The 25,298-nt window shown below is 41.7% G+C and overlaps 1 protein-coding gene across 1 annotated transcript; it reads left to right on the top strand.

The window, feature by feature from the left end:
* Positions 1–2,576: 2,576 nt before the first annotated feature.
* Positions 2,577–24,942, top strand: rftn1a (raftlin, lipid raft linker 1a). Its single transcript, XM_026300629.2, has 10 exons — positions 2,577–2,828; positions 8,285–8,436; positions 14,661–14,844; positions 16,691–16,799; positions 19,338–20,037; positions 20,228–20,431; positions 21,364–21,476; positions 21,653–21,756; positions 22,208–22,283; positions 22,589–24,942. The coding sequence occupies exons 2-10, from the start codon at positions 8,289–8,291 to the stop codon at positions 23,009–23,011; spliced, it is 2,061 nt and encodes a 686-aa protein (XP_026156414.1). The 5' UTR covers positions 2,577–2,828; positions 8,285–8,288; the 3' UTR covers positions 23,012–24,942.
* The last annotated feature ends 356 nt before the right edge of the window (positions 24,943–25,298 follow it).

The raw sequence follows: 25,298 nt of genomic DNA, 5'->3' as shown, positions 1-25,298 counted from the left end.
TCTGCAGCTACCGAGCCTCCTGCCAGGTAAAATTTACTCCAAAATACCATTACATAAGAGATATGGTACTCTAGGTAACAGTGTTTCATGGAGGGTTTAGAGACTACTGGGTTTCATACCTTTCCTTGGGGAGAAGGCCGTTAATGTGTAGTGTATGTGTAGTGTTAATGTGTACTAAGCCACTTTGTGGTTTCCTCTCCCCATTCTTAAGCACTCTTCCCTCACGGTATGGTGTTCTGCAGTCTTGTCCATCAAGCTGTTCATTTTGTTGTCAATAGTAAAAAACAAGAAAGAATACTAAGTGACTATGATCCAGATTTAGTGTGTATTTCAAAGGAAGAACCATTATTTTCTTTTGATGTGATTTATTATTTTCTCCCTCACATACAGGCTACAGTGAGTCAAAATGCAAACAGGATGACATCTTCAAGTTTTAGACGGCTGGAAGCAACCCCACTTCTCAGACTGATTTCAGAATGCCCTCCTTTCTCCCCTTTCATCAGTTTCCGAGAGCCATTTTAACACCGTACTGCAGGAGCTCTCCACTGTAATTGAACTAGTTTGATCACAGTCGCTTTAACCTCGATTGGAAGAGTTGACCTGTGGTCAGCTGCTTTTAATTCACATGGATCACAGTAACAGTCGCACAGAGAGAACAGCACACCCTCACTGTTTCAGCTGATATATGGGCTCACACTTTTTTTTCCTTTTTTTTTTTTTTTTTTTTGTTAATTATCCCAAACAAAAGATGGAAAAGACTTTTAAGCTCACTTTTGTGCCTATTTATATTTTATGTTTTGCTATTTATTTTTGAAAATTATTTTAAATGTTTGGTTGGCTGTACTTTTTTTTTTTTTTTTTTTTTAAGCTTCTGCAAGGGCTCTCTCTACATCAAAGCTGTCTATAGTAACAATGTCTTGACAGCAATCTGGTTTTTTCAGCACTGGAATCTACTTCTTTAACTCCAGTTCTGGTCTGTCGCTCCTCTGATTACGAGTTTCCATTAACTTGTCTACTACAATGTAAGGGCACTTGGTCATTCCATTAATTTCAAGCGCTCACATTATTTTGTGCTCTATTTTATTTAATTGGGTGTCAACAGTAAAGCACCTCATCAGTATCACTGGTTTTCTTGTGTTGCTCAAACACCAGATCTGTCCAGTTGCACAGCACATGTTGTGGCACACTGATCATCTGTGTGTTGCCTTTCTAAACCATCCCAGCCCGTGACTGATGCTTCTCGAATGGTTCACACTCAAGGACAATCACGGTATCAATTTTGTTTCTCATTATTCATCAATCAGCTTTAATTTGGAAAAAAGTGGAAAGCATTTTTAGTCCACTTTAAAAATGAAGGACACAATTTAAAGTAAGGTGCTTCATTACATTTTGCTGTGGCTGTGGGGGAAATGTTCACTGTACATGGTTCACTTTATACTGGGTTGTTTCAGAAGTCACAGATGATCTTACAGTAAACATTACACTAACGTAGTTTTTATACATTTTGGGTTTTTTTTCCAGTAATTGCACTTAATATAATTTAATTTCAGGGCAGCTTTGCATGATTGGAGTTACACATTTGGTATATGGTGTACATTACAAATTTTGTTTTTGCTTCTCCCACTTCTATGTAGTTTTATATGGGCATTGACCTGATGGTCTACTGTGTGCAGACTTCTGATGGCATTGACAGAACTGTTTAGTTCAGAGAGCCTGGGCACCACACTGTTTGTTTGGGTTATTGTTCGTGTTCATGTTTTGCAGGGTTTGGAGATTTTCTTTAAAAAATAAAAGTTTAAGTATGTTCTCATTTTCAATATGTGAAGCATTTACATCATTTTTTAACCCTAAGTTTTTTTTGGAATATTTGTTTTAAAAGTGACTCTTCATGTGATGCTTTCAGTTTGAATTTGAATAATACTGGGGCATGGAGCTTTCATACTGCTGTGTGCCCATTTTGGCTGCTCCCAGCCTCCATAAACCTGTCAGATGGCTGCTGGTTTTCAGTCAGGGTTGGTTTGCCTGTCTTTCCCTGGCAACAAGCCCATCATCTCTTGGTCACAGAGCGTTTTGTTTTTGTCACAGTCTGGTGGTGTGACTTGGCTCCCCAGGGTGCCTGGTCCAGCCCATGACCACCCACCACCCCACCCACCAGTCAGACGTTTCTGAATAATAGATAAGTCTGGATAGCATCATATGAAATATGAATTTTCTAAAGGAGACCCTTGGAAAATACAAACACCTCCAGCCCTAATAACGTTGATAGCATTCCCATATTTACATGTGACTAACACACTGAAACAAACTTTCACCACAGAGGCAAACACATCTGGAAACACTGCAACGTGTACGTGTGGTCATTTTTACTACTTTTCTCTATTAAAGCATGGAGTGTGTTGTAACTTTTCTAAAACCTGCCTGTTATGGGATTTGTGTCGTCTTACCACTGGAGTTTCACAGAATCCAACCTGAAGAGCAGCGAGCGACAGGGAGGAGAGAGGATGAGTGTAAAGCGCCCTCTCTTCCCCACCCTCCTCCTCACACACACACATACACACACACCGCTGACAGACCCGGAGGTGGACGGGGTGTTTACCACGAGCTCACCCGTGAGATTCAGCAGCAGCAGCAGCAGCAGCCAGCTGTAGTTCCTAAATGGCGGATTGATGTCGTCTTCTATTGGATCGCAGTATCGGAGCCGCCGTGTGTGTCATTCCTGAAGACATTAGAAAGAGAGAGAGAGACAGGAGGGACGTGCGTCAGCTTCAAGTGCGAGGACGCTTTTCACTTCAGCGTACACTTCGCGCACACTGGGAACCACTTGATTGGTGAGTTTACCTCTTTTGCCTGCTTGTTTTATTTCAGAAAAAAAGTAGTTTTCACATGTAGTTGGTATTATGCGGAGTATTTATGTGATACTTGGCGATACGAGGGACCAAATCATACAGGTAACATTTAGTCGTATTGCTGCAGAGGAGTATGAGCTGACAGGTAATGACAGATAGAAGCCAAAATGTCCCAAAGATGAATTTGTCATGGAGAAGTCATTGGAGCACTTTCAGAATAAAGCACCTGTGACAGTCTTGTGATTTGTGTCATGTTGTGTGCCACTCGTATTGGTGGCGTAACGAAATGAATAAGCCCTGCGCTCACTGTCACAGGTTGAAGTGAACTCAAGAGATGCGTAACGGAGTAAATGTGCCGAACGAAGATGCAAAAGTGGGGAGTGGAGTGTGTGTGCGTGTGTGTGTGTGTGTGTGTGTCAGAAGGAGACAGATCTGGTGCGTAAGCGACCTGTCATGTATCATTTCCCGTTCACTAAACTACCGCCGTTGACGGGCAGCACCAGTTAGCCACGTGGTGTGCGCGCGTGCGTTTGGATAGAGGTTAAGGTTGAATGCACCAAAAAGGAAAACCAGAAACATGTAATTTCAAGGAAGGCTGCACCCACAAAATGCACAGGCCATCAATTAGTTACATGGTTATGTATGGGTGCTCACCATATAGCTTGGACATTTATTTGGAAGCTTTTGAAAAAGCTCTCATTAGTGGTGAGTGACATCCAGTTTATCATACCAGCCTTGCAAATGGTAGAAAAAAATTCATCAGTTTTTCTTACTCCTCAGAAACGGAGTCTGCAGCGATAAAATGATAAATTCAAGTATCTTAAGTGTGCACCTCAGGGTTTAGAAAATTGATGCCCTAGTCCAAACAGTTTTCTTTTGTTCATAAACTGTTCTTTTTAGAGCAAAACAGGCTGTGTAGAGAGCTGCTCAACACACCGATACATCAGTGTCATAATTTGTTTTTATCCTCTCCTGCAGCCTCATTAAAACACAGTTTGAGGTGACTGCTTTGTTGCTTGGGGGGAATCACACCTCCCTCCAGGCAGCTCAACATGCTCCCAGGTTCTCTCATGCTGTCTGTCTTTCTCGCCTTTGCTGTCTGTCTCTATCGTCCCCTCCTCCTCTCTGTCTACTCATTCTGTCCCTTCTTTTTCCCCCATCATCAGCATCCCCCATCCCTGGACAGGGATGTGAGTGAAGCTCCTGCCCAGTGGGAGGGAAAACCACTCCCCAGGACTCAGTCTGTCACCTCTAATTTTGAAAATCATTGAAACATGCACAATATAATACAAGCTCTATGTAACAGGGCAACAGTTTTCACCAACATCTGTCTGTATTTTTGCTGCCATTCACCATGCATCTGTAAGAAATGACTTGATTCAGAGTCGCACACTTTTAACAGGCCAAACATTCCTCGCATATACTGGAGATGTAGTGCCATCCAGTCATAACCAGTGGGAATTATGGTTTCCAAGCAGGCCCATAAAGCCTAATAATAAAGGAGACTGGAAGTCAGCAGTGACAGTTTTATTTGTGGATACTTGCTATAAATCAGTTTAATGCATCAAATGCAAAAAAAAAAAAAAAAAATAGAACAAGCAAGTATATTACATGCAGCAAAAACAAATACTTTTTCTCAGTTGGCATAAAGTAGTTCTAGTCAGGATCGGTGCTAAAAATTGTGGGGCTCTCAGCTCACTCAGAACACTAGAAGACTAAATATTCCATGTCCCTGGCCTCTAGTCAATGTTTGTAGTATTTTTTATTAAAAAATTAAAATGAATATGTGCAACAATTCACTACAAAGACAGTAGCTATATTGTTCACTGCTACTGAAATACTTTTAACTGCATTGCACTTGGCCACAGAAATTACTGACTGACTGCCAGGTTTGTAATGGAACTAGAGCTGGACCTTATATTGGCCTGTTATTGGCTTATTGCAGATACATCAGTAGCCTATTAGTGCGACGATAATAATGGTTGATAAATCTTATTTCTTTAAAGTGTCTCCATTACATGGTTTGTCCACCAGCGAGTGGAGATGAGCTTATTTTTCAGACTTACAACTTTCACAAAAGAGACTAATTAAAGAGATCCATAAAATCTTTGCTTATAACGTGTTTATTTTTTAAAAAAAATGACAGTCAGGCAGTATATTGTTATTGGAGTTGTAAAGTCCTGTTACTGATATTTTAATTGACCTTAAAACTAACCAGTTTATAGTCAACTGAATGTAATCATTGTACATGAATTTCATACATACAACAGCATTATGGACTTCTCTTTCATCTATCTGTTTCTTTATGCATCTCATCGTGCATTATTGCTTTTTTTTTTTTTTTTTTTTCCCCCATCATCTATAGCTACCTGTAGCTATTTAGCCCAGCAGTGGATTGTGATTTGTGGGTTTAACTGTATGTTTGCCGTATATTGTGTATGCGTGTTTTAAAAACAATGGCACAGCAATATAAGTGTTCAGTATAAAGAGGCTTAAAGTATGAATTTTGTTCCTTTTGTCGAGTCTTCCCTGTGGTTCTATCTATATTTACTGTGAATTTTTCCCATGCGCCCTCCCTCTGCTGGGGATGCAGCCCCCCTCCCCGTGAGTGGCACAGAAGGTAGCAGAGCAGTGGCATAGTACAGACGGATTATGCTCTTGCATAAATCCGCTGTCATTTCAAAACTGTCTTTTACATGAGATCCTCTAATGAGAAGCCCTCTACAACTCCCTGCCTATTTCCCTCTTCACTTCATTCTTTTATCTGTCTCTCTCCCCCGTTTCTCCCTGTTTAATGGATGTTTTTTGCTGTCAAGGCCTTTTTCTGCCTGTGTTAGTGCGAGAGCAAGTGAGAGATTCTGTTTGAAGTCAACATGTAGAGAAAAAGGCCTTATATGTAGCAAAAAGGCCTCGAGTCTTCAGCACGCTGGAGTTTCTTCGATACCTCAACCTTGTTTTTTTTTCTTTTTTGAATTTAAAGTTGTGTCCAATTACAGAGATCTGTTTCTAAACCTCACAGACAGGAGTTCATCTTTTGAAATATGACTGTCATACAGCACATACTTGATGGTATGTTGGATATAACAGTAGAGCTATAGGCTGATCAAGAATAACACTAGAACCAATAAGATTTTATTGAGAACAATAAAACTAGCTGTCACTTGCACAATAGTAAGCAAATTATTCCAAATTGTTATGATCGTTTTAGCACTGTCTAATGCATTATGCATGGAATAAGGACAATGAATGATTTTTTTCATTTTTTGAAAATTGAGATAATATGGAAATATGTTAGAAATTGGCAAAGGGTAAGAAAGGGAACCTACAGAAACGGTGCAAATCGCCCTGCAGGGACATTTCTGTTGTTCCCAGTGTGCTTCTCTTCATATCCCTGTGGCTGGAAGTCATCAGCATTATCATATTTGGACCGCATTTTCCTCCCCCATCCTGCGCTTCACCTTTTGACCCTCACTTTTCCTAACCAGCCAGAGATGACGCCTGCATAAACATCATTGCATTAACCCGCCTTTGTCCCTGTACCAGGCAGCGCATTAAAGCGCAGTCGTGGAAGGAGAATGTTTGGGAGTGGATTTACATGGTCTAACTTAGTCATAACCTGGGTCCCACTTAGCTGGCTGGCAGTCTGTCTGGAGACATTGTAATAGTTTTATGAGACTTAACAGGCTCAGCAGGGGAGCACTTCAGCTGCAAAAACTCAATGAGCCACCAGACAGAAGGACTGAATGGATGGAGGGAAAAATGGAGGGTGGGGGGAGTGTTGAAGGGCTTGAAGAAAATGTACTGTAGGCAGGGGAGAAAAATAGTGTAAAAGGACATACCGGTAATATAACATTGTAATGTATGGCAGGAAGGACTGAAGGAGAAAGCCTGGAGGGAAGCCGACAAAGTGAAAGTGAAGAGAGGGGAAGGTTGTGAGTTCTTGTAATTAGATGGACTTAAAAAAGAAAGTTACAAAAATGAATAGTGTAAGACTAATCAAGGCTATTGTACCAATAGAATGGAGGAAATTGTCCAAATCAAGGAGGGAAGACAGATGCACAAAGGGGCCGAAGAGTAAAATGGCTGGTTAAAGTCATGGGTCAGACAGTGAGCGATAGTTTTGCAAATCATGAACAAGACAGGCTGAAGAGCTAATGGCATGGTAGTTTAAGAGGGGAATATAGAGGTCAAGAGGAAGGAAAATGGTAAGAGGAAGAGGATATCAGATAAAATGTACTACATTCCTTTTATTTCTCCTTCTCCCAAAGCGTAATCCCTCCATCTCTCCTCATTCATCTTCATTATGAAAAAGCACATGGATTTAAATGAATGACTAATAATTGCTTTTTCTGTACAAAATTTAAAACAACAATGTAGGATCGAGACAGATGAGCTATGACAATGTATCAAAGATGCTGCTTTTTGCAACTTTCTAACCTTTGGAAAGGCACGTGCCATGCAATCAAAGCTATAAGTCACCAAACGCACACGCACACAAGCCTTAATGCAGTCTGTTAGGATCGTTAGCCGAGTTAATGTCCGTGCACTTGGCCCAATGGGAGTTACTGTGTCATTCTCCATGCTCCCCAAACAGATGTAGAGATACAGACATGGACCTGCCTATGGGGAAGACATCCGCACAGACATGCAGTCGCACACCTCACTGTGTGCCTGTTAGAAGCTGTGGTAGACGGCTAGGTAGGGATATTAAGCGGAACAGCGGTGATGGTTCGAGGGCGCTGATGCTGTCACATCAGATTAGCTTGATGAAATCTGACCACACCCTTCTCCTCCCATCCCTTACCACTCTCTCATCCTCCCTTTTTTACACACTCCACTCATTTGTCATTCATCCAGTCCAATCATTTGTCTTGAATGCATCCTCACCCTTCCTGTTTTTCTTTTTATGCAGCACCAATATCTGTGTCTAAGCTGCCTGCTGAAATTAAGGAGAGGCAGACTTTTAAAAGAAATTTCAAGCTCCCTCCAGCTTGTTTGCAAACACTTGAGGGTATACTACTCCTTACACAATCTGTAAAAGTCCTAAAATAACCTTTTTAAAATAACATTTTTATGCTTCAAGGCTATCCTTGGATCAACATGGAAATTGCTTAGCGGCACAACATACTTACATCCTCTCCCCTCCTCGTCTATCTGGTCTCATGTCGCTCTGCTTGACAGGGCAGGAAATCAGCCTCATTTCTACTTTAATTCATTCTGATCAAACATGTCGCTCCCAATCAACCCTATTTGATTAGGAGATGCACATATCACAGCCCGCCAAGCAGGTAATGGCTGACACACTCATATTTCAGTATTATTGTAGTGTGTTTGTGTGACAGAGAGACTGTGTGTGAGAATGAGAAAGAGGAGCCCCTTCTGTTTTTCTCATCTTTAATCTCCAGTTATTTTTTTTTATTGCTCCTCTCCTCTGACAGAGGCATGGGGTGTAGGCTCCCTAAGTTTCGGAAGGCAGAAGAGAGGCGAAGCCCGGGTAATATCTACTCCACTCTCCGAAGGCCTCAGGTGGAGACTAAAGTGGGAGTGGCGTACACCTACCACTTCCTGGACTTCCTGCTGGGGAAAGAAGGTATGTATACTGTCGACAGTCAGTTCTCCTCTGTGTGCTTTATATTGTACATATCCCTTCTGTCCTTGTCTTTTTGAGAGTTTATGCAGGGCCCAATGGGATGTGCATGTGTCCTCACTCAACTTCTCCCGTCTTTGATGCCCATTTCTTTATGTATAATGGACTTGAAAAATAAGGACTGTTATCTAGCTCTTCAAGGCTTTTGTTATTCTAAATTTAACCATTACTGGTGTCAGATAAATTCTCTAAAATGATAGCGTTATAGTAACCATGATGGTAATTCAAAGAGTCTGGAAGCACTCAGTTAAAGAATTGTTTATGAGTGTTTACTATGTATCATAGGAGTCAGGGAATGAATGAATGAAGGACAGGGGAGGCGATTTGAGGCACAGCTCATCTAAAAAGAACAAATCTTGGCCATCAGATGCAGCAGGCAAGCTTCATTCACATCTGATTCACATATGGCCCAGTTCCAGTCTGGAGGAGGGAACAGGCTCTGAGGAACGTGTTTTCACATTTGGTCAAACTCCAAAGTAATAGAAAAAAAATCTTTTTACTGTGAACCTTGCTCAAAGTATTGTTATATTTATTTAAGTTACCTCTACACTCCTTTATGTGTTCCACTCATAAAATAGCCACAGTTGCTATTCAGACTTTAACCAGTCATAGGAAACGTTGAGGTCAGCAACTCTGTGCAACTGTTTTTTTGTAATACTGTAAGTATCTTGAGGGCAAACAGTGGCTTATAAGTTGATGTTGTGTCTCTGTGCAGCTCCTGTTGCAGAGAGTTCAAAGAGTTCTCCAATTCTCAGATTCAGCTGTATTGTGCACGCTTTAGCCCCACAACTTACCCCTTCCTCACTCTTACAAAACAGCAGTATACTAAAGCTATGATGTGTGTTTGTGCACTGGGAACTCTGTGTGTATGTGTTTTTGTATTTGTTTGTGTAATATGAAAAAGGATGTCTGATCGTGTGCGTGCCTGCATGGTGTGCCTGTGCGCGTGTGCGTGCCCATAGTATCTTGAGTTTGATGTGACACCTCTAGAGGCATCTGGTTTCTAAAAATACTAATTCTGCCATTGTGTTAGTGTGGATGAGAAGAGATGGAAGTGAGAGGAGAAGAAAGAGAAGAGAAACAGAAAGTGTTTAATGCACATATTTAAAAAAAAACAAAAAAAAAAAACATCTTTTCCTTTATGGGTTGATATTTCTGCGAGCCATTGCTGTGCTCTCCATCACCTGACATGCTGAAGCAGGTGCAAGTAGCTCACTGAAGTCCTATTTAGAAGAGTTTCCAATGGAGCACTGTAACAGACAGCAGGCATGGTGCCACAGTCAAGTGGCAGTGGTTCAGTTGCCAGTCAGCTTCATTTTCAGCCAGACCTGTTATGTTTGGCAAATGGGTTTGGCTGTAGTGTTGGCTCAGACAAATCTGGCAACCCAAGATGGCGGTGGTGACGAAAACAGACAATAGACATGAGAATTGTTTCTTTCTCTTTGCTGGAGAGAGTAGCAGATAAACTGTCTAATCGCATGTGCAGCGCCACACACACATGGATAGAGAAAGACTGCATGTACACACACAAAAGGTATTTATACAAGCAGGCATGGTGGCTCCTTCACGCTCACACGAAACACTTTATAGTACTTAGTCAATAGAATTGGTGTTATCTTTCAACAGACAGGCAGGTCATTTATATGGTAAACTCACTGACGCCACCTGAGCTGCTTAAGATGGGTATACTCTATTTTAGGATAAACACAGCAACTATGACTTGTGCATGTGTGTTTATGTATGGTTGTGAGTGGGTGTATGCCTGCCTCACCCTCTGTCTCTGTCCCTCTCTTTATTTGTGATAGAGAGACCAAGAGAAGTGAAGGATTATCTGATTGTTTGTGGAGATTGAGAAACATCATTCCCAGCAATGGGATTTATTTGTATTTGTGTGTGTGTGTGTGTATTGTAGGAGGCAGATAGAGGAATCTGTATGGCACTCCATGACATTGAAAAAAAACCCACGGTCAAATCCATGGTTTAATTCAATTTGGCTTCCATTAATAATAATATTTCCTTGCCAGTGTGACTTGATGACTCCCACACAGTAATGAAAAACAAATATCTGTGCTGGTGCCCCTGTGAGATATGTGGGACTATGTTGCTGTTTATTAAGCTATGCTGTGTTCTCAGGAAGAGCAGCTTAATACTCAGACTACAGAGGAGCGCAGCGTGGTTTGTAACTTAACCTTTGGCCGCCGACTGATGAAACTCAACAGAAACAATGTGGCTGATAATATAGTGTCTGCCTTTGTTTTATGAGCTTTTGCAATGTTCGAGCTGAAAAATGTTTCCATGTGACTAAGCACAAGTCGCTCTGGGTCACAGCGGCCCCGTGGTGAATCCAGGGAGGATGGGGAGAAATACTTTCAGTGTTCCAGGCATTTGGCCTGCGCTTCACACATTTATTTGATTTTTCAGCTCCATCTCATCACACGACCTGAAAGCAATGTCTTTCTCTACTGAACTGGCTTATTACTCTCTAATCACCAATCTGCTGCACCTTGACACAACAGGCACCTTTACAAAAAGTGCCATGGTCTTCATTATTCCCGTTGTAACATTCATTGGTTACCTTGAAATGGCAGCATGAATGTAGAGTATGAAATATAACAGCTAGGAGTGACATTTTAACCCAGCCTCCTTCGTGTCGAAGCTGTGCTCCGATAATGAGCAGAGAAAACGGGGAGAGACTGGAGAACAGGAAAGAGGTAGAACTGAGAGGGGAAAAAACAGGTGTAACTGAGAATAGAGGAGAGAATGAGGAGTCCATGAGAACAAAAGATACAGAGAGTTGGAGCTGAGTCTGGAGCGAGGAGGGGAAAGAGTGTCTCCAGAATGAGGGAGAGAAGAAGACGAGAGAAAGGAGAGTTAGAGGTGTGAGAAGAAGCGAGCGGGAGTCAGGAATCTGTGGATGTGTGAAGAAGTAAGTATGGTGTGATGCTGTGTGACTAATTCTGGTCTCCAGAGCAGACAGTGAGGAGCTGAACTCTGCTGATGACTTTCTGCCACCCTGCAGAGACAGAGACCCACTCAGCTCATTAAAACTTACAATATGTGTCTAATGCTCAGTACTGTGTGTGCATGTATGTTGGTGTGTTTGTTTGTGGTGCTTTTGTATTCCTGTGGGCAAATTTATTTTGCTCGTGTGCATATACTATATTTTACGTGTTTCTGTGTGTGCTTGATTTACACCTGAAGGTTATGATAGAGCCTTCTGTTGACAGAGTGTGATGTATTCCTTCCACCCTTCCTGATATATCTTTGCTATCAGAATCTGTGTGTGATGTATTTGACTCTGAGAGCAGGCGAAGCACCAATCTATCAGTTTGCAACATCTGCACTGCCTGACACACTTTTCCAGGTAAACACACGAACATTTTTTTTTTTTTCTGAAAGATTGTTGAAAATGCTGATCTGACATAGTTGAAACCATTTTTCTGGATGAATCTTTAATGTCGTTGCAGTCTTATTGGCAAAAAGCCTGTAAAAATTGCCAGCAAAGATGGCACAGAGCTGCTACGTGTCAAAAGTGAGCCAGACTGGAATTCACAGCATCACAAGTACATGGTACTGTATGTGCCTTAAGCACCGCACTGTGTTCTCACCACAGCAAACCTTTTTTTTTTTTTTCTCCTGTTTGTAGTTGTCAGCCATTTTTGTAAAAACAGTGCATTTTCTGAGACATTTCTTGTAAAGCTAGTGCTCACAAAACATCAGACCTCATTTGACAAAGCTCATATGCTGACCAACAACTGTCATAGCCTGTGGCTACATTCCCCAAACAGTGGGGAGCTCCTGGCTCCAGGAAGTTGATTATTTAATAGTCATTCTTTTGGCACATGTCCTTACCTGAAACCTCTGCAAGTCATTAGAAGGCTATTTAAATAAACGTGAAACTCCAGGAAGCAGAGGGATAAGCCTTTAGGTTGGCTGTGAGTAGTAATCCCCATGCATCATCTTGCAGGCTTAGTGCAAACTTATTCTCATGCACACGCACTCACACAACACAGGCGGAAAGACGGCCCGAACACACTCAATGAGATACTGTGGCACACATAACCCACAGAATATGCTTTACAGTCACACACAGATTCAGGGATTTGTACAAGGAATTAATAAGCCCTTTCAAGCAGCTACAGGGGTATGACTCTCACACTCTAAATACAGCTTGTGAAATCCAGGGTCAAAAAGTGAGGCGTTGCTTACAACACACAGCGGCTGTCATGTGGTCAAAGCTGCGGGTTGAGACTGAAATAGAGTGGGGATCAACAGCTGATCAGCCGCTCAGCTGCTTCTTATGGTCCTTTAAACAACGCACCCTTGGATGTATGTGTTTGTATCTCTCTCTGACACTTGTTCCCACTCATATTTATCCACACGTACATACACGGACCCTCAAAGTTGCAGAATTATTGTACAAAAGTTGCACATAGAGAAACACACATGACCACTGCATCACACAGCTCAAACTCTCTGAAACAGACATGTTTGTTATCCTCCACCTCCCTGCCCTCGCTAGCTGGAACTATAAAACTCCACCCAACTTTTCTGCCCTGAGCCTTTCCCATGTTCCCATTCTGGAGCAGAATTGCAGCCTCCCTTTAAATCCCACAGTGGCAGACAGTATAAATGAAGCTGCTTCCCAGCCTAAAGCGCTGCATAACATCCTAATAACTTCTGTATGCCTCGGCTGAATTAGCTGTGATGCTGTGCCTGCTTCTTGTCGGTGGATGAGTGCCAGCCGTGCAGAGCTAATGACGGCTAATGACTGTTTACGGTGACAGCGTCGTTGTTACCCCCCCAGCCCCACCACCCCACCCCAGTCTCCAGCTGTTATTATTATTATCACTGTACTGCTTTTGATAAGTCTCCACAGACACCCGTTTAAGTGTTTGCTTGATGAAAGTGTCTTGAGCAGTTATGCCAAGACGACGTGTGATAGTTGGATCTTCTCAGAGAGTTTTTCTCCTGTTGTGAAACCAAGACGGCATTCAGGAGAGTGTGTGTGTGTGTGTGTGTGTGTGTGTGTGTGTGTATATGTGTATTAATGTGCTTTTGTACCATAGCATCCTGGCCACCTTGTCATACATGTGTGTATGTGTGAGAAGATGCCAGATGATGGAGAACAAATTGAAAATGAGATGGCTTGCACATCCCCCCCCCCCCCCCCCGTGTGTGCACAGTTTTGTGTGTGTCTAGTTAATTTATTCAGGTTATTTTCTCTTTTCCAGACCCATGCAAATGAGATTGAATGGGAAAGGGTGACAAGCATTCAGGCACAAACAGACAGCCTCATCTCTCTCTCTCTTTCTCTCTTGCTCTCTCGCTCCAAAACATTTCTGCTAACTGCCTGTTTCTTTCTATCTCCATGTTATTCACTACTCTCATCTCATTTTCCATGCTCCTCTGTCTTTCTCTCTCACACACACACACACACCTGGCTCTGATACTGAAACACACAGCCACAGATGCACGTGTTCCCTTAAAAAACCCGTAAACAGGGAGAGGGAGAGCTTTACTACAACGCACACCGACCCCCAAGAGGGCAGTTCTCAAATGCTGCACTCTCCTTGGCAGATTTGCCATGACAGTTTGCTTCCACTGGATAAGCCCTGCTAACCATTTCCAACCAGCTTGGTGTCATAGCTATTGCCTCTAATACCATACACCCATACAACCAATGTGATAGTATTGTCTTTCAAACCTTTTGATGTACATGGGTGCACATTTCATTAGTGTCTGTTAGTGTAGGTGAGAATGTGTCAAAAGTCTGTCTGTCAATATGAATGAATGTGTGTTCAAAGGAGCACTTTCCAGCATGCATATACAGTGGGTGTGTGTTTTGCGTATGTCTGAGGACAGAGCCTAATAGTTCAGGTGTAATTAGTTTCAGATTTAGCGTGGAGATGCAGTGTGTTGTTAAGTGGAATAATCATAATGAAACATGCTCCCTTGTATTTGTTCCTTCACCCCCTTTGTCCTTATTCTTTCTGTCCCCTGCTTTTTTTTCTTCTTTCCTTTTCCTCTTTGTTCCAGCCTCTGTACTACCTTTCCCTGTCTCATTAGTGATCTGTCACATCCTTATCTTGACCACTTCTCATTACCCAGTCTTGTCTAACCTTGCTTCTCTCCCTCCCCTCTTACCCATTCTCCACCCTCCCCAGAGGTGCCCGTTTCATCCGTGCTGTGCCTGTCCTCGGTCAGAGAGCTACCTGTTCAGGTCAAGGAACTCTACGCGCAGGGCTTTGTCCTGGTTGCCGTCCACCCGTTCGTCCACGCTTGCGGTCCTAGCCACGCACACATACAGCGGCAGCTCCACCGGGCCGTGCTAGTTCGAGAGACACCAAGGTACGCAAACTAAACACCTCCTCCTCTACTGAGAAAAATAGTTTGACTGTACACTTCTGGTTAATTAAGACAAATGATAACATTTATTTTCAACCAGATGTTAAGAATACAGTAGTTAATAGGTAGAATTTGTTTTTAGAAGGAAGCCAACTGAGACTCATTATCCCAAACAAAATTCTGCATCTCACCTCGTTCCCTTGTTGTAAAATTAATTGCAGATGAGTCAGCCACAAAAAATGACTAACTTTAGCTCACTGTCCCAATTCTTTCACATTTGACTTTCCATGATTATATACTGTACCGTGTGACTACTTTGTATAATGTGTAACTGTCTCAAACACTAGAACCTACAGCGGAGGAGAACAATACTTTGGTACCTGCCTGCTATTGGCTCTGGTACAGGATGCAAGCTGAGCTTTATTCTCTGCATCTCATCATTGAAATTATTGATGCATGCTCCAAACAGAAACCATGTACATTACAACAATGCAGAAGCTTTCTCAGACTTGGTGTTTCAGCATGTACAATTTCACAGGCTCATTTATTAGCACATGTGCAGACTTCTTCACTTTAATCTTTACTGGTAAGAAATTTAGATTAATAACATTAATAACAATATTTTTTTTTCCATCATTCATACTGGTGGATTAATTTGTAGCTCTACTCCAACATAATGGCTTCAGTTTTTCAATTTTTCTCCCGAGATATGCATCTGTTCCATTAAGATTTCTTCAGCCACTGGAACAGCACAGGAAGAGATATTTTTCCCCAGTTCCATTTACTATAATATATAACTCTGGATGAAGAACATGTCTTGCATAAGGACCCCTGTCAGCTTCAGAGAACCATGGTTACATGTGGTGTAACCTTCCATCTTTTGTCACTCAATAAAATTTAAGAAATTTTAGGCATCCCCCAAAGTTCTGTGCGCTCTTTTAATGTGAATTTAACACAATCAGTACATAGAACACACACACACACACACACACACACACACACTAGTGCGCAGACAGGTGCCAGTCTGCTCCTTTGATGCCCCTCCTGCCAAGTGGTCCTGCTGCTTCGTGGCACCTGTCACCGTGGAGACGGCTGATTGCATCATCAGTGTTCGCCAGAGGGGAACGGCGTGCTGAAAGAGAGAAGCCATCTCTCCATCCTTTCATCTACTTTCTTCAGTGTTGGCTATTCCCCCCTTTCTTTTGTCCTCCTCACCCCCCTTTGTCCCCTTCACTCTGCCTTTTATCTCCCCATCAGCGCCATCTCGTTTCATCAAAGACTCCAAAAATGAAAAGAAAAATAAATCTGACAATTCTACGGTTTCAAATCTACAGTAGCTGAGAATGTCACTCACGCCTCAGAGCACAAGATATTACCGCGGCCTTCCCACTGACCTCAATCCAAATCTGAAGAGGCGTATCTGAATGTTCCTTTTATGATGGTGTCTTGCAGTGGGAGTGAAAGAGGAAATTCAGTCTCTTTTTCTGTCTCATAAGTCCATTGTGATTGTGGTGAATGTGTGCTCTCCTTAAATGGAAATTTCACCCTGTTTCAGAATTGACATTATGTTACTGCTGTGATCATTCTGGGTCAATGACTGCTCATGAACATACGCATTTTTAGCAGAATTTATAGAGCCGAAGCTCATTTAGACTGTAGTGTTACTGCAAAACGGAACTGCTCTGGTGATAATGAATAGAAAACGAACCTTAAAGAAACAGTCCATGGTAATGTTATAACAGTACGAACACGTTTTACATTTTCTGGCTCATAAGAGTAGATTTAAGCTGAAGTAAATCACATGTGCTTTAGTCTGAATATTTTTTTTTACATGTTTAACTTCTCTTAGTTCAGAGAAAAGTCAACTGAGGTGGGCAAGACATCGTCTGGAGACAGATGTGTGTGTGTCGGGTCACCAGGCTGCTGATCCAGAAGTGATCCAGAGCTATGTCAAAAAGGTGAGTTCAACAGGGCACAGAATTAAGGTAGTTTGGTTTTATGTTATTCATTTGGGATTGGTGAAATAGGATATCGATGAGGCAAAACTGAGGCGTCATCAAGTCAGACACCCTGATGTTACAGTTTGGAAGACGACTCACTGAAACATATACAAGCCTCTGAAGGAAACTCTTATCTTTTCATATTAAATATGAACAAAATGTCTCTGAGTCAACTGACATTGGACTTTTTTAATGGTAATGTCCAAGAAACTGGTATTGTTACGTCAAGGCTCATATACAATCCGCTAAATGAGGTCTGTGCTGATAGATATTGGGTTGTGTGCCTTAATGAATCAAGTCACAAAGCTCCCATTTTATGTTAAAGCTTCATAGCAGCTGGATTGAACTGTCTTGTCTGCCTTTATTATTCGTGGTTTGCAAACTACATAGTGGACTAGTTGGTCTAATACAACGGACTGATCGTACACAGGCCAGTACCAAACATTTTGAAGACCACTTTTGTTTGTAGATTTATTATATGGAAATTTCTCTCAGAATTTCTAGGCACATTTAAAAATTTTCTCACACTCACATTAAGGGGGAACTCACCTGATCACTTGAGTCTGCATCAGAAAACACATCTGGGAGTGTGGATTTAGAAAGTAGCCTGCTCCTCCCCAGGCTAGTAGCAGGTAATACTGCAAGTATAACAGACCCAAATGTCAGACCAGTCTCTGCCTGGTTGAGTTGCACTGGTTCTGCCAAGGAAAAGGATGGTATGTCTGCCTGTGCTGCAGTGTTGATGCAGTCTGACAGCGTTGGCGTGTGTTTAGTGCAATGCTAAATCAGTACTCGGTTTAACAAAGTGATCTATGGAGAATCCACCCTCCATCTCTGTCTCCGTACTTGTTGCACTGTGTGTTTTTCTGTGCGTCTTTCATGTTGGCGCAGTGCTGCTGTCAAACTAAAGGAAACATTATGGGGCTCAAAAGGCTACGGGCAACTGCCTGTAATTGCCTGTCTGTGCCATATGGTAACCCTGCCTCTGGTCCTGACAAGCAGAGCTGCTCCAAATCAAATGGAGCAAATATAATTAGAGGTTTTCCTTTTTAAATATTGCAAATTTATCTCATTTTGAGGATTTTAGCAATTCATGAAAAGCTGAGCAGGAATTGAGTCCATTTGTAATATCTCAAAACCAACTAAACTGTTAAGAAAAGAAAAAATACTAAATTCCCTTTAGTTGCATCACCTGCAACATTAACTCTCCTGCAACTGAAAAACGAGAGATGAGCCAGATAACAAATGAAAGGTTAGAGTAGTTAAGGTAAACTATACAGAGCGTTAACTCAAAGATCCCTCGCCAGCCAAAGCGGCATCACTGGCATTTATCACCTGTAAAACTCACTTTTAGTCTCTCTGCTCATGAATTAGCCAACAGAAATACAATGGGAAATGAAAATGTGCTCTATTGAATAGATTTGCATCTGAACACCGAGAGAGCACAAAAGAAAACCTGATTGGATGGAAATGCACATCACTGAGAATAATGTGATAAGCTCCGGCAGCGTGACATGAATAACCAATCAGATCACAAGCTGCCAGAGAGTTCGAGATAAGAACCCAGGAGCAGCACCGGGAAGACAGAGTGACAGGCTGGTGTGTGAGTGATAGTGTGAGTGATAGTGAGAGTGTATGTGTCTGCATGTTCATGCCTGGTACTTCTCACATTTTGGGGATCGAAACCAGTTAACACACTCATAACCTGACTGGGTCTTCCTCTTTGAATTTTAAAGTTAGGGTCAGATTAGGGCTTGGGACAATCAGGACAGGGAGTGAATGTAAGTCAATGTAAAGTCCTCACAAGGAATGAAAACAAATGTGTGTGCTCAGGTTTGAAATTCTGCACTTCTATTTTTTCACTATTCACCAACCCACCCACTCTCAATCTGTCTGTGGCCATACTTATCAGTCTGTGTGTGTGTGTGTGTGTTTATTTGTGAGTGGATTGGAGACTAATAGACTGTATATAAATATGATGGATGAAGTGTAAAAATAGTGGGTAATAGTGGTAGATGTGTCTCATTATTGTTCGTTGCTAGTTTGCAATCTGATTTCTCTCCCGTCGAGCCTGTCTAAAACTGTCAGCCCAAATATCAACTGACAATTAACCACCAGAGCTCCATGGGAGGGAGCGACACTCGCATGCACACACACACACACACGCGCGCACATATGCACAGACTGTTGCACACATGAACCCACACGGATGCGTTGAGATAATGAGGTCCTTTTGTCATTTGAATATTTGATCTTTTCAGATGATTAGGTAGGTTGTTATTTTGGAGACTATCTACTCCGTGTATGTCAGCCTTTGTTTGTGTGTAAATGAGGCTTTGTTTGTCTGACTATAGTAGCAGAGACTGTGCAAATTTATTTGTGATGCAGCAAATGATGTCTTTTATGTTTATGTGTCACTCAAATTAGATTCTATGAGAGTTTTTTTTTTTTTAGGGTGTGTAGGTAATAACTTGTGTGTTTATATCACTCCTACAGATTCAGGATGTAGCGGAGCAGGGAGTGATGTTTGTTGGCTTTCTTCAGCAGCCAGGTGGTGGACCCTGCTTTTTGGGGCACTGGGACCCTGAGGAGCTGTCGTCGTTACATTCAAGCCCATCACCCATACATCGACACCCCTTGAGCACCAACACCAGCCCAACAGAACCACATCAAAGTGACGCAGAACACGACCATCACCCCTTTGAGACTGAAGAATTAGATAATGAAGGTGTAGAATGTAACACGCAGTCTTCGGTCCCCACAGAACCAGACTTTAGCTCCCTGAAACACACCCGGAGTTTAGACCTGAACACAAAGGGATCTAATGAAAAACTTCAACCCTCACAGGTGAGTCTCAAAGAGTCCCTGGAGTCGACAAACCAACCTCAAAACCAAGCACATGCACCAGACAACCAGCTGTGTCCCAGCCCGACAGAAACTACAGGTACAGTCAGGCACCAGGAGCAGAGTCTACCAGACTGCATAGCATCCACAGAGAAAGATCTTAAATTTCCCAACCAGAGAGAAACACACAGTTCAAGCTCAGACAGCTGTCTCAGCTCTCCAGAACATGATTGCAACCATGAAAAAACATCAGATAGGCAAAACAGAGCGACAACGCACAACAACAACAACCATATCCGGCTCAAGAGTTCAGAGAAAGAGAAGAATGCAACGTCTCCGCTGGTACAGGGTAGTAAGTATCCAGTTTGTTACCTACATTGGAAAACAGAACTCGCTTTCTAACTGCTGATGGTCCTCTGTGTGTGTGTGTGTGTGTGTGTGTGTGTGTGTGTGTGTGTGTGTGTGTGTGTGTGTGTGTGTGTGTGTGTGTGTGTGTGTGTGTGTGTGTGTGTGTGTGTGTGTGTGTGTGTGTGTGTGTGTAGGGATGCAGCTCTTTGCTCTGTACAACCACACAGGGGAGCTGAACACTTCACTGAGGTTCTACTCAATCAGGGTGCCCCTTCAAGTACAAAAGGAAGCAGGGCTAATCACAGAAGTTGACGCACACTGGCTCGACCACATGACTCATCATTTCACCAGCGGCGCATACCTCATCGATGGGTTTTTCCATCTTGGAGATAATAATGGTATGTTTCACGGCAACAGCAATGAAATTAAAAAGAAACACAAAATTAGAAAACAGTCCAAAATAGATGCAACTTTAACCAGGATGAGTGCACACTGGCACTAGAACGTGGTTAACAAATTCACTGATGGAAGGGATGAAACTAAAATCCTCTCTGAAATTTTAATGTTATGAATTCTGGTGACAAAACCATGCTAGTAGTTTTGGCCTAGCGGTTCTTTCTGCTACCTGTGTAAATAAAGCCCTAATGTTGACCATGTTCATGATCTTAGTTTAGCATGCTTAACATTTTCTAACAAGCATTAAACAAGTGTAAGTCATGCTTATGGGAATGCACTGGGTTTTGTAATTAATTAGACATAAACTAGAATTGGGCAAAGAAAGTTTTGATGTTATGGCTGTACAGCCAATGGTTGTTGAGGCATTTTGCTAAAAAACACTATGTAAAAAAGTCTGGTGCTGGAGGAAATGCCATCCTCTGGGGACCACAAATAAACATTTCATGACCAACTATTTAGTAGCTGCTGAGATATTTCAGTCTGGACCAAAGTGGTGGGCCCACACTGCCCTAGAGCCATGTCACTATGTGGCTAAAAACAGCTCTCATTCTGCTGTAACTGTTGACTTCTGAAATAAATTAGTCATACTTTAATTAAAAATGTCACATTAACCTCCTGATTAGAGGATTTAGACTCCTTTATCTGCAGCGGTGCTTTTACAAGACAATAAAATTTTAAAAAGCTGCTCAGGCTGTAGACCTCTTCTTTAATGCTGGATGATGGGGAACATGCATTTAGAAGTGCAGGTTTGAGCCACAGGGAAAGTGGGGATCAATAGTGAGAGAACAGAGATGAGTTTTTTATCTCCTGCCTGAAATCTCATACATCCTCCTCTGTTTTTCTGACGCTGTCTCTAATTTGTCCTGTTTCTCAGCAGGGCATGGGGTTTCATCTGTGGATAGTGTGTTCATCTTCCAGAGCTCTGCAGAGGAGACCACGAGCACCTCCTATGACGCCATTGTGGTTGAGCAGTGGACTATTGTTGATGTGGGTCTTTGATTTTTTTTTTTTTTTTTTTTTATTCCTCTGGAGAAGATGTGCACTTGGAGAAATTCTTTGTGATTTAAGGCTTAAGCTGTTTTCTCTCAAACATTACATAGATGGAGATGAAGCAAAGTCGTTCCAGTGTTTTATTTTGTTTTTTGTCTCTTTCTCCTGCTCAGGGTGTTGTAGTGAAGACAGACTACATCCCATTGCTCCAGTCTTTAGCTCCATATGGATGGAGGCTGATGTGCGTGTTACCAACACCGATTGTCAAGACCAACAGGTACAGAAGATCCCACTCTTCATCCCTAAACTCACATCTCTGCTGTACCTGTCTTCACCTTTTCCTTCACATTCTATCACAATGAATGACATCATCTAATAGCAGTAAAGACTAGTTAGTCTTTAATTGATTTTTTTTTTTTTTTTTTTTTTTTTTAAATATTGTCCTAGACGTTGCCTGTCTCATTCTTTTTTGGGATTTGGACTGACAGTGTAGCTTAGAAACACAGGACAGATGGTTCAAGATCTGACAAATCATGATCATATGCTCATCTCAACATGAAACCGCTTTTGAAATCTGCCGGAGCAGTGAACAAAAACAGTCGCTGTTGTAACCTGTCACTTTACAAGCCGCAGCGAACAGAAACTGGATTTTTAAAACACGTGCAGGCTCGTCAGATTGCAACATAACAGGCAACAGGAGTAAAAAAGCTGCTCTTTTCTTTTTGCAGTGATGGGAGTTTGTCAACCAAGCAAATCCTCTTCCTTCAGAGACCCATTTTGCAGCGCAAGAGAAAAGACTTTAAGGTTTGTTCCCCTTTTGATTACATCTTTGTGACAAATCTGTCACCGATTCTGTTGCGCCTTTAGGATATGTCACTGTATGTCACAGAGTGTGCCAAAAATGCGCTGTACTAAATATGGGATGTACAGCAAATATAAACCCACTCAGGAACAGTCTAATAATAGGCTAATAGTTGGCCTCAAACTGTACAGGAAAGAGGCATCAGTGAGAGGCTTTGTTGTGGTTTGTCAGGTGTCTGGAGAGAAAGAAAGAAAAAAGGCGCAGCACAAAGCACAAAACTGTCTCAGAAGCATCTGTTTGATTTCAGATGCTGAACCTCAGGGGTCGCAGCAAGGCAAAGAAAAACTCTACTGGAGAAGAGGAGAGAGAGAACGGGTCCCCCATGATGGAGACAGAGATGGACAGGTTGAGAGGAAACACAAAAGAGGAAAAAGAGGAGAGAGAGGGGAGGAAGAGAAGGGATAGCTGGTGGAGCGAAGGAGCACGCCTTCAGAAAGGTGGAGAGGAGAAGGAAGAGGATGCACGACATCAAAAGGGGTTCTCGTTATCAGGGAGTAGGGTTTCTGTTGAAGGCCAGGAGGAGGAAACTGACATCGACAAAATCCAACTGTCCAAACGGGAGACGGCTGTGAGATGGACAGATATGTGTCAGAGAGATGAGGGAGAGGTCAAGGAAGAGGCGAAGACAGAAGAGCGCATCAAACAGCAGCTGTTTTCAGGTGTCTGTTGACGCATTGGACACAAAACAGGTAAAGGGAAGTCACACCTGGTTAGTTCTTCAAAAAAAGCCTTTTAAAGGAATGTTTAGTTGATCTGGATTTTTAGTTCCTATGTTAACTCAGATATAGTCAGTCCTATGCTGTACTCATATCTCACTCTGCTGCTAACGCTTCAGTCTACTCTGTTTAGGGTGTTAACACAAGTCTTTGCGGTTGTAGCTCCTGTAAATGGGAAAGTGTTGTGCAGTTTTGCTGCTTCGAGTAAGTGTTCCTGTTTGGATTTAGATGAAATAAAATGAGACCGCACAAAACTATACAGTATGAGCTAGAGCAAGTCTCCAGTCCGAGCTTTAGGTTTTATTTTCTTGCTTGTTGTAATTTACAACCTTCTTGCAACAGGGCTGTTAAAAGGAAATATTGACTTGGGCACATTGTATTTTTATATGTAAAGTATATAAATTAAGGTAGAACCATGAGAGGAAAAGCATTAACACAAAGCATGTAGAAAGTTGTATTAGAGCCCAGCAGGTACATCCACATTGACTAATTTAGGCTTATCACTCATATATTGGTATTCACTTATTAACAAATCGTAGTCCAGATTTGCTAAAGATGTTTGTGGTTATTTATATTATTACATAATTTGCCCACCAGAGGGAGTTTTTTAAACTTTTAAAATGTTTTACTTACAAATTGCTCTCATAGTTTTTCCAATAAGAGAAATGTTTCAAAAATAAATGTCAACCAATATTTTGTTAATATTCAAATTCTTTGGTTAAAAATCCAGTATTAGCCAGGCTCCACATTGCATTGTGTTATATGGGATTTTCCTGTACATTACCACTAAAAAAAACTAATACTACTACTAATAAATCCAAATTAAAATAGGACAGCTCTAATAGAATTGAGCCAAATATATCCAGACTTGCCTTAAAAGCGTTTGTCATCCATACCTGCCTTTGGTTTTCCATAAAACAAAGCTGTGAAAAGAGCATTAATAATAACACATATTGGCGCCCCTTTAAGTAACTGAAGTGATACAGTAGCTATTTTAAACCGACTTCTCATGCAGCCTATTTTGGTGGAGAAACGTAATTGTACTGTTTGGTGTCATTGCATACACCACACTGATACTGGGCAAAAGAGGAGAGCTGTCTAAGGAGAATTCCTGAGCATGGTCAGGGCTACCAGATAACATCCAAGCGGACTGATGTTCCTAATTGTATTAAAAAGTGTAAAGTCAATGGGACTGTAACCATCTCCCTGGACATGTCCATAATTTTCCAAATGAAAGTGAGATCCATGGAAGAAGACCCTGGATAAGCATAAAACCCTGACTGGAGTTTGCAAAAATGCATGTTACAAGCTACAGTGCTGCTGGGACAATATCCCTCAGACGGACGAAACACAATGAGAGCTTTCTGTCACAACAGTTCCTAAGTTAATAGGAAAAAACAAAGCTTTTGAAGAAAAAACAAAACACCATTCCCACTGTGAAATATGGCAGAGGCTCAATTATGATATGGAGACAATTGACTGCACCAGCCAGGGGTTGCCTTCAATCTGTCCAGGGCACAAGAAAATCAGAAGATTACCAAGGCATTGTGGAGAGAAACACATACCGCCTCAAAAATGCCTCAAAACGTACATCTAAAATAAGTATGAAAATAAAGATAAGAATGGATTAGAAAAAGACACTGCGGAGTTATGAAGCAGCCCCACTATGAGCTTGTGTACTCATATAACTGAACCCCTATGGAACAAGCTGGAATTCACAGCTGGGAGAAGGCACCCAACAAATCAGGGGAATTGCAGTTTATTTAAGAGAAGTCTCATTAAAAGTGCTTGATAGAGCTATCACCTCAAATGATGCACTACACAATATCAAGATCTCAATATTTTTCCCCACAGTATTTCTTCAAAATGTCGCATTCCAAATCAGAGAGCGTACGTCCGTTTAAATAAAAATTGGAACAGAAAATTACTTCAGAGAAAAATGTTTCTCGTAAGTAAAAAAGTACCACCATTTTTTTTGCTGTTTTGTATGTTTATGTTTAGCCAAATTTCAAGATATATTTATTTTTTTGTGATGTAAGATGCCTTTTACTCAATAGAAGATAGTTTGCTGTTGATATTTTGAATGCTGAGAGCACAAGATATTTCTGTTCACCTCAACTGTAACTGAGTGGTCTGGATATAATAGTACTAGAGATGAGTCGTCTGTGTAATTTGGGTGAACTGACCCTTTTTTTTCCTCTTCAGATATTGTGTAAATTACAAGGTAACTATTAATGATGT

The sequence above is a fragment of the Mastacembelus armatus genome, chromosome 11 (genome assembly GCF_900324485.2).
Source record: "Mastacembelus armatus chromosome 11, fMasArm1.2, whole genome shotgun sequence".
NCBI classification, from domain to species: Eukaryota; Metazoa; Chordata; class Actinopteri; order Synbranchiformes; family Mastacembelidae; genus Mastacembelus; species Mastacembelus armatus.
This window is presented reverse-complemented; position numbering and strand designations above follow the sequence as displayed.

What these genes read in the sequence shown, in the direction of transcription:
- rftn1a (XM_026300629.2), top strand. Translation starts at nt 8,289, where the DNA reads ATGGGGTGTAGGCTCCCTAAGTTTCGGAAGGCAGAAGAGAGGCGAAGC. An exon ending in CCATCTTGGAGATAATAATG is followed by an intron (nt 20,432 to 21,363) that starts GTATGTTTCACG and finishes CCTGTTTCTCAG; the next exon opens with CAGGGCATGGGGTTTCATCT. An exon ending in GCAAGAGAAAAGACTTTAAG is followed by an intron (nt 22,284 to 22,588) that starts GTTTGTTCCCCT and finishes GTTTGATTTCAG; the next exon opens with ATGCTGAACCTCAGGGGTCG.